The sequence below is a fragment of the Frankliniella occidentalis genome, unplaced genomic scaffold (assembly GCF_000697945.3).
Source record: "Frankliniella occidentalis isolate FOCC.00 unplaced genomic scaffold, Focc_3.1 Scaffold56, whole genome shotgun sequence".
NCBI classification, from domain to species: domain Eukaryota; kingdom Metazoa; phylum Arthropoda; class Insecta; order Thysanoptera; family Thripidae; genus Frankliniella; species Frankliniella occidentalis.
In genome coordinates, this window is record NW_026267186.1 from 1,267,252 (window position 1) to 1,276,231 (window position 8,980).

At 41.1% G+C, this 8,980-nt stretch overlaps 2 protein-coding genes across 7 annotated transcripts; one reads left to right on the top strand and one right to left on the bottom strand.

Moving 5' to 3' along the window:
• Positions 1 to 751: 751 nt before the first annotated feature.
• Positions 752 to 5,407, bottom strand: LOC113202565 (85/88 kDa calcium-independent phospholipase A2). 3 transcript variants are annotated; one of them, XM_026416853.2, is made up of 14 exons: positions 5,176 to 5,407; positions 4,745 to 5,038; positions 4,571 to 4,664; positions 4,360 to 4,484; positions 4,087 to 4,264; positions 3,646 to 4,011; positions 3,408 to 3,571; positions 3,069 to 3,332; positions 2,809 to 2,975; positions 2,575 to 2,725; positions 2,304 to 2,495; positions 2,027 to 2,198; positions 1,847 to 1,942; positions 752 to 1,753 (listed from the first exon to the last, which is right to left on the bottom strand). In XM_026416853.2, exons 2-14 carry the CDS (start codon positions 4,984 to 4,986, stop codon positions 1,538 to 1,540), a joined length of 2,427 nt encoding a protein of 808 aa, XP_026272638.1. In that variant the 5' UTR covers positions 4,987 to 5,038; positions 5,176 to 5,407; the 3' UTR covers positions 752 to 1,537. The 3 variants fall into 3 exon arrangements, with proteins under 3 accessions (XP_026272638.1, XP_026272637.1, XP_026272636.1); XM_026416852.2 differs by having other exon boundaries at positions 4,745 to 5,041; XM_026416851.2 differs by having other exon boundaries at positions 4,745 to 5,406.
• A 91-nt stretch (positions 5,408 to 5,498) lies between these two features.
• On the top strand, positions 5,499 to 7,646 carry LOC113202567 (lysosomal thioesterase PPT2 homolog). Of its 4 annotated transcripts, none has more exons than XM_026416857.2 (6): positions 5,499 to 5,687; positions 5,809 to 5,998; positions 6,103 to 6,244; positions 6,360 to 6,467; positions 6,545 to 6,818; positions 6,920 to 7,646. In XM_026416857.2, exons 2-6 carry the CDS (start codon positions 5,852 to 5,854, stop codon positions 7,116 to 7,118), a joined length of 870 nt encoding a protein of 289 aa, XP_026272642.1. In that variant the 5' UTR covers positions 5,499 to 5,687; positions 5,809 to 5,851; the 3' UTR covers positions 7,119 to 7,646. The 4 variants fall into 4 exon arrangements, with proteins under 4 accessions (XP_026272642.1, XP_026272641.1, XP_026272640.1 ...); XM_026416856.2 differs by having other exon boundaries at positions 5,831 to 5,998; XM_026416855.2 differs by lacking the exon at positions 5,499 to 5,687 and having other exon boundaries at positions 5,695 to 5,998.
• The last annotated feature ends 1,334 nt before the right edge of the window (positions 7,647 to 8,980 follow it).

Here is an 8,980-nt window from a genome sequence, read left to right on the forward strand (position 1 = left end):
AACACGTGATGGGGTTCAAATCCCATATGAAAGAAATTTAGATTCCTGAGGGTCAGTTACTTCTTTCACCGTTCTTCAGACACATAATCACATGTACCGGGTGATTCAGTGAAGACGCAGGTGCGCGCGGGTTTGCCTATCCTCGCACGGGTCCAGGTCCGGGGAGAGGTGAGGAGAGGACCCGTGCGCCTGCCGAGTCGAGGGTAGGCAAACCCGCGCGCACCTGCGTCTTCTCTTTATCAGCCGGTAGGCTCATTCGAAGCAGAATTTTGAGCCTTTGAAAAAAAGGTGAAAAAGTGGGAATTCACACCTTTGTTTTACCAGTGCTGTTGTAGTTTTCAACAGTGGAACATTTCAGAGGGACCTGACATCATAGGACATTCTTCCCAAATTGACGAAAAGTTTGACAGAAAGTGCGCCTTACGCCTTTTGATGTCTTCGTGTCACAGAAGTGGTGTCCCTTGTGGGTGGACACGCCCCACCCTCCCCCTGTACATGTTTATTACAATCTGGGCCGCGAGACTGCGAGATAATCCGTTCGAGGGAACTCTCGGAACTCCCCCCCCTCCCCCCTCTCCCAGAAAGAAATCTCTCAAGGCGAATAGAACGGATAACCGGGCGACCCGTCATCAGCCTTTAAAGGCGCCGCGCGGCCGCCGCGCTCGTTGATGCGTGGCGTTGACACAAACACGATGGAATTTGGAATGAAAACCTCAAACCAGAGTGGGAGAAATGACACACATGGCCAAGATCGTTTTCTGTGCAGTTCATCCATGTAATTTCAAGGTAAATCCGAATGGTGACATATTTGGTCCCATTTACTTTACATCGGTGGAGCCCATACCCTTAAGGCAGCTCCTTCTTAAGTGCGAGTAAACATCACAAGAACGAAAAGTGACACATCACATGCTTGATTGACGTGAGAGAAAAATTGCGGCTCCTTGAAATATAAGTAAATACCACAAGAATGAGAAGTTTCATCACATATGTTTTACATGATCAATGTAAGATAAAAATTGACTGCAAGGCAGCAAGGAAAGTTGAGAACAACACTCTAGGAAGAAAACAAAATGAAAAGGCACTATTTGCGAATTTTATAAAGATAGCTAAAAATAATATAGTGTATTTGATTTGGACATTTTGATGACAAATGAAGAAGCACCACTCTTATAACATAGAAGAAATTAATATCACAAAGAAGATAAAAAAGTTATTTGCTTATGCACAGAATTGATCACAAAATATATATGTAGGCAATAATCACAGTTCTTAAAAACAGTAAATTTATCAAATGCTCTCAAAGATATAAAAATTAAAAACAATCTTAAAACAATAAGTAACAGCCAGCTGTGTCTGACAAGTGAGCATGTAAAGATAGCTTCATGAGTGAACATAAGCCAAAAGCAAACATTTTGTGCTCATAGATAGGGGCAATATTAAAAGGCATTAGAAAACTAGAATATAAAAAGCTGTTACCGAATATTTCTTAAGTTCTAGTTTCCTTATAAGAGAGTTAAAAAAATTGTATAGAATTGGATTATCTCCTTAATACTTCTGCAAGTTCATTGACAGATCTTTGCTGGCTGTGCATGTAGGCCTGACATTCCCAAGCCATATTAACAAGTTTTTCATCACTTCTTTCATCCATGTTTATGTCCTCTGACAACAACGGTGAAAAACGGAAGAAAGGGACACCAAGTGAAGAGCACCATGATCTCGCCCTATCAACAACCCTCCCTGAACTTTGAGTAGCCTTGAAAATAAAATATGGCAATTATTATCCAAAATTAAATTATTTAAGACAAAAAATAGAGAGAGATAGAAACAATTAAAAGAGATCTCATACCTGATCAATAATGAGTGTAATGATATTGGAAACACCAGTTACAAGTTTTGTGGCTCCCCAGAGACTTCCTGGTCGTCCAACATCAATATCTTGCAACTGTAGGAGAAGAAAAGAAGCACCATATAAAAAAACAGTACCATTTTCTTTCTTCCTACAACAGAGTTATTTCTCTTGACCTACCTCTGTTACAGGAATGTTACCTGTACCAATTGACACAAGAGCTGTTATAGGTGCCATTTCAGCCTCCCGTCCTGCTGCTTTCAGAGCTAAATTGTATTCATGTATTTCGGTTAAACAGTCCAGAGATGGATTGTTAGCAATTAAACCTCCATCCAAAAAGCGACCATGTGCTCTGTCAAATTTCAAGAAAATAAAAAGGCAAGTTAAAAAATTTAGAAGCATGAGAAATTTTAAAAGTAAGAATGAAAATATGATTTTTTAATTTTTTTTTAAATACCCAAAGTAAGCTGGGGCTGCTCCTGATGCCCGGGCCGCTTCCCACACCAACTGATCATGGGATGAAGGAGGCTTTTTGAATTTACCATTTGAAGGCTCCTCTTTCCCCAAGACTTGAAGTGGGGATTCGTAGTTACGGAACAAGTGCAAATCAACAGGTTTGCGGTCGGCCAACAATCCCGTTATCATCAATCTGGTATTAGAAACACAATTGTAGATTCTTTCCAGTAATTTTCAGTAAAAGGTTGAAGCAAACAGCAAACTTGACTTACTTGGGGTGTGATATCTCAGACATAATGGTGTCTGAACCAAAACAATCCTTTAAAATGTTTTCTAAAGGTTCATTGGGGTAAGGTTTAACGCCCAGAAAAGTAGTATCTTTCATTTTAAAATACAAACAAAGGCAGTCTTGCAAAGATTTTCCTGGAATTAGAAAAAAAAGGACAGTGCTTATATTCTGACTCAAACTTTTACCCAATAAATAAGTAACTGATTTTAAAACGTACCTACAGCCAACGCTAAGGCAAGAATACCACCTGTAGATGTCCCAGCAACCCAATCAAAACACTCCACAATTGAACGACCAACTGCTCGTTCTATATCTCGAAGCATGATTACTAGAATTAGACCTCTGATACCTCCACCATCCAAACAGAGTGCATGAGACCGCTTCCTAGGCCGGACAAAAATGATACCCATTAAGTACATAAAACATTAATAGGAAATTTTTTTAATTAAGGTTTTGCAAGAGAATAAAGATACTTACTTTGCTTCACCAGATTGACATGAGGCAATATCCATGGCATTGGTAGATAATATTTCATCAAGTGCCTCTCTGGCATACATAGTAAATGGTGTCGGAGGAGCAGTTCCATTAAATTTGCCAGCAAATGAGCACCCAGAAGTACATCCTTTCGTATCCTGACTGCAACGCTCTGCCCCGACTGAATGGAGGATGTAAAGAATTTTATTTGCTTCTGAAGATGTGTCTTTGGTAGCTAAATGCCTAGGCGTAGCTCCTTTCTGATTTCTGAAACAGTAAGTTCACATATTAGTTCAAGAATATACTTAAAAGAAAAAAGATAAGTTTTTATCAGCTGTTTACTTGTAATTAAGAGAAGCTCCAAAGACAACTAATGCTTGGATAGCTGTCAGATATCGACAGGTCACAGCCAGGTGAAGGGGTGTGTTGCCTTCTTTGTCCGCAATATTAGGATCAGCACCATTTGAGAGTAGGGCCATAGCACAATCCAACCGTTTACGTAAAATCTGAGTAAGATTTATTATGAAGAAACTTGTATCTCAAACATTCAAAACATTCAAAAGTAAATTCAAGTACTTACCATAACATGCAAAGCTGTTCTCCCATCAAAATTTATTGCATTTATGTGGCACTTTTTTTCTAAAAGTGATTCAAGAACTTCTCGGGAGCAAGACCAATGCAATGGAGTTCCTCCAAATTTCATATCTTGAGCATACAGTTTTCCAGAAAATTCCTGAACCAAGTCACTAACAATACCTGGCTCTTGTGCGGAAACAGTACCTGCTAAACGGTTCCCTGAATCAGCGGTAATGTTGCAGTCTGCCCCAGCCAACAACAAGGTTTTCACACATTCTGGTTTGTCGGCTAGACATGCCATGTGTAAAGGGGTGTGGCCTTTAGCATTGTGCTCATTTAAATATTTTGAATCAACTTCAGAAGTCAAAAGCTGTAAGAATGTGAGTTTCTCCAATTATGAACAATGTGTGAAGATTTTTTTCTTTCAAATTTTTGAGCTGCATACCGTGATAATTTCCTTGTTGGTGCTGGCTGCATAATGGAGGACACTATTGGCCTCATTGTCAACACACTCAAGGGAAATCTTTTTTCCAATAAGAGCTTTAATAGTTGGCAAATTTTGTGCTTGGATAGCAACCTGTAGTGGTAACACACCAGTGTTACTATCAGCCGCATCTAAAAATCTATTAAAGAAAGTGATCAAGTAAAAATATTAAACATTAGAAAGTTTGATTATTTTTCAAAATTAATCAATGGACCTATAGTGTGGCGTACATACTGAGAAATTGTGTCTGATTTAAATGCTGAGACCAAATCACAGTGTGCAGCAAGATGCGCTGCATTCCAGCCAGGATTAAGCTCCAGTGCATCACACATTTTTTGTATTGTAGATACATTACAATCCTGTGTACAAAACATGATGGTTAATCCTAATAGCAAGGAAGAGAAAAGTTAACAATTATATTATCTAATGAAATAAGCATCCTCACATCTTTTGAAAGTACTGGTGCAACAATAACAAGATTGTCTTTCAATTGCTGGAATTTTTTATCTACAGGTTCCTGATTGTCAGATCGGAAAAGGCTGCAACGTATAAGGAAGGGATAGCATAAAATATATAGTTAGTCAAAAAATCACTAAATTAGGTAAAGGTGGAACCAAACCTGAATGCTTTGCTCGAAGATTCCACAGGAACGCTCGGCACAAGAACAACTTCATATTTCTGCTTGCCCGAGTTGCCATACAGCAAAAGGCCCTCTTCCTTTGACAACACTTCCCACTTCTTGTAGCGGTCCACCTTGTACTCGAGCACTTTGTTAGGGATTGACTCAGGACTGAGGATGTTCCTGATGTATCCTCCAGTTCCTGGAGCCAGTTTCTCCAGGCCGTCTAACCATTCCGCCATTTTCCTTCAGTCGTCTGCTGGACTCTGGCACTCCCTGGGAGCGTGATCGGCTCTGCTGGAGAAGATAACAACGGCACGCGAGGGCGGAAATCGAAACTAATCGTTAATTCGGAGAGTGGGGACGAATGACACCTCGTCGCTCGGGCCTCGAGCCACAAGTGACAGACAGGGGACCTCGCGCCGACTAACCGCGCAAAGCTGCGTGAGGGCCGAACGAGAAGTCATGCGTGGATTCCCAGAACAATTGGCACCCCCCACGATGTGCCGCCGACGGGTGTGTCCCGAGTGTCAGAGCCGAGGGAGCGGGCGAAGGTCATATCTCGTCTCAGTCTTTCTTTTGGACCCGTGCATCAAAATTCGGATAGAGAGTGAGTCAGGCAAGGCGTCGTGGTGTCAAAATAACAACACTAAACAGACGACAGACGAGACGTCACGACGTCACAACGGACGTCACGAAGGAACTGCTTATTTGCAGTTGTCGTCCGATTTCTCATACCAGCTCCATACGTGTATCTGGTGTCTTAACCTTTTCGACCTTAAATGTCACTACTGCGGGAAAGATAGTAATGTCTTTTCCAACGCTGATTTATCCCATAAAGTTTAAGTGGCGATCTATGGTGAAGGTGGAAAGTTACCGCTGATGAATTTGAGAGAAAATTTGTCAAGACCGAAATATTTCTACTCATCCTTCCGTTTCTGAGGTTCGTGTCAAAAGGTGGTGGTCTTGGATTTTGTAGAGGTTAAGTTTGGTTTGGTCGTTTGAAGGCCGAAGATTGTTTGCTACTTTTGTGGAGTCACCTTTGCCTTGAGAACGTGTAACAGGCCTCTACTTGTATGTCACTAGTCGGGACGTGATTTAGCCAGCATGACCCGATTAAAAACATTCGTCGGAAATACCATCTTCCTGTTGACTTTTCTTTCTTGGGCACATTGTTACAAGCCAGTTGTTTTGATTCATGGCGTCATGACTGGAAAACTCTCTATGCTTCCAATCGCTGAAAGGATTGCCCAGGTACGATACATCTGTTATAAGCGTTGCCTGAAGCTTCTCTTAATACTTGGTCTACAATTGTTATTTACACATTCTTTTCAATTAAACAAATGATATCAACCCAGCTGCATCCTGGAACTTCTATTTACATTACGGACCGCTTCTCAGGCTGGTCAAGTCTGGAACCAATGTGGCATCAGGTCGAAGAGATGGGGGCGGATCTCCTGGCTATATCAGCTGATCACCCTGAAGGAATACATTTAATTGGTACGTTTAATCATCACCATATCTTACTGCTACTTTTGCTGTTAACTGAAGAATATAATTGAACATTATGAGTCCTGGCCTTCTTTTCATTTAATTTAATAATTGTTCCTTTCAGGCTATTCTCAAGGTGGTCTACTTTCTCGAGCAATCCTCGAGAGATACCCTGAGCACAATGTGCATACTTTCATCTCTCTTAGTTCCCCTCAGTTTGGCCAGTATGGAAGTAAGTGGTTGTTCATCATTCGTGTATTCGTTGTATTTGTAAAACTCATCAAATATTGTTTTCCTCTCTCTATATAGCAAAGTTTCTTCATCTGTTCTTCCCTGACCTAACATGCCATACAGCATATGAATTATTTTATTCATATGTGGGACAACATACATCTGTTGGCAACTACTGGAATGATCCACACCATCAAGAACTATTTTTTAAGTATAGTCAATTTCTACCATATGTCAACAATCAATTTCTGTCTAATTCTAGTGAAAGTTACAAAAGTGGTTTCACTAAATTGAAGAAACTTATACTGGTTGGTGGGCCAGATGATGGTGTTATCACTCCTTGGCAGTCTAGGTAAATCAATTTCTTGTCCATACTTATTATCTGTATCATTTTAAATTTTCTTCTAGTTGTGATGCTGCATACTGTTACATTACTGTTTCTTTTTCTTGCAGTCAATTTGGATATTATGATGAAAAAGAAGAAGTCTATGATATGAGACAGAACCCTTTATACAAGAATGATAGTTTTGGTCTTCGTACTTTAGATGAGGCTGGTAAAGTCACTCTGCTTTCATTTAGTGGCATGGACCATTTTGACTGGCACATAAATATATCTTTTATTGATCAGCATATAGTTCCATTACTAGACTAGACAAAAAGAGACAATTAAGGGATACAGTGAATTTATGTATTTTGTATCATCTGTGAGTTGAGTCCATAGAATTTTTGAGATCATTGTGTTGCTGATAAATATTTAATTTTTTTGACCTGCGATTTTTATATGACTTTTGTTGCTATTTTTGAGCAACTCATTTTGACACTGTCCTTGTGCATTTCTGTAAGACAGTGTGCGGGGTGTTGTTCTCTCCTGCAGAGATCTAGTCAGTTTGTATGATTCAACAGCAGGTTTGTGGCAGTCATGAGTCGTCAACTGAAGACCCTAGTCAATTATTTCCTTGTCTCTCTTTTAGAGCATTCCTATTGTTGATTGTAAATGACTTTTTTTTTCAGCGAATTATGTGCTGAAAATGATACCTAGTGTGTAAGGTATTTTTTGTAAGTTGTTTCTTTTTATTTGAAAATATCTTCCCAGTGCTGTAAACTGTGATTTTAAGATTAATGTGAGCCCGTTACAGACGAGGGAAGACTGATAACTGAATAAAACTTTTATTTTCTCTAACTGTCTGTGGATAATTTTGTTCGCCGCCACTTTAAAAATAAATAAATAATTATTAAGCTATTTTTAATTTGATCAGCAGTCTTACGGGCCACTGTAGAACAGACGAAGTTGCGATTTGCAAACCTGATACCACGGGCACGGTGTTGCCACGAGCCAGGCGAGGTAGATATCCTACATGCGCAGCGGACCCTGTGGTGTGACGTAAGTACTCCACGATCCGCCATCGATGGCGCTACCCCGCGTCCTTGTGCATGGAGTATCTGTAGCATGCACGAATGCACGACTGCGTCGCGTTGTAACGTGTGTGAAATGTGAAAGAAACCGCGCAAACTATCCGGAAAGGGGGGGGGGGACATTTTAAGAAAAATTAACGGAAAAATGGGAAGCTACCCCCATGGTTATACTCGCCTTGGAACTTGTTTACTCGGAAAAACAGTTTAAGTTTGCGCACAATCACTCGAGCAACTGTAGCTGCGGAGTCACGCTCGATGCGATGACTGTCGCACTTATACACTGTTAAAAATAAAGTTGTAAATTAGCAGCAAATTTCGTGCCAATTTTTATGATAGTTATGATTGACTTATCGGTTATGATGATGTTGCACAACTATCCTATTTGCTGTGTCACTGAAAATACCGAAAAATTACAATTTTGTTACTGTGGGTGAACCAACAAAAGTTACGAATTTTGTGGCCATTAACAGGCAATTTTTCCTTTTTAATCAAAAGAACAGTTATATTAGCCCAAATTGTGTCTATAAACTGTTTCAGTTTCGGTGACAAGAAGAAGAAAAGAATAAACCGAAACGGGAAACAGTTGGGCGAGGGGCGAAGGGGGACGAAGGGTGGGGGGCGATTAGTAGAAGGCAGTGCTTTTCCGGTTTGTTATTCTTTTCTTCTTATCACCTTGCCTGAAATGGTCAATGGTCTATTAGAAAAGGACCAGTTCTTCGCCCAAATTGGGCGAACAGTAGATGGCTGGTAGCAGTGTAGATAGCCTGAAGATCGTGACGCCCTCGTTGGTCACGCTCGACGTGCGCGAGAGAGAAGCGGCGTGCACGAGGACGAGCGTATAAGGGAGCACTGCGCCCTGGTCGGCACCCGCTGCCCCGCATCGCACCATCATGTCTCCAAGCCGTGCCGCTGTCGTCGCTGTCCTGGCCGTGCTGGCGGTGCTCGCCAGTCAGCAGGTACCGTATGATCGCGACATGCGACCGCGGGCTTGAGCCTGCTTCCCGTCGTCTTTCCTGAGGAAACATTTCAATGATCTCCAAACCACCAGGTCGCGGAGGCCGCGCCGAGCCCCTTCAACCTCGGCCACATCATCAAAAACGT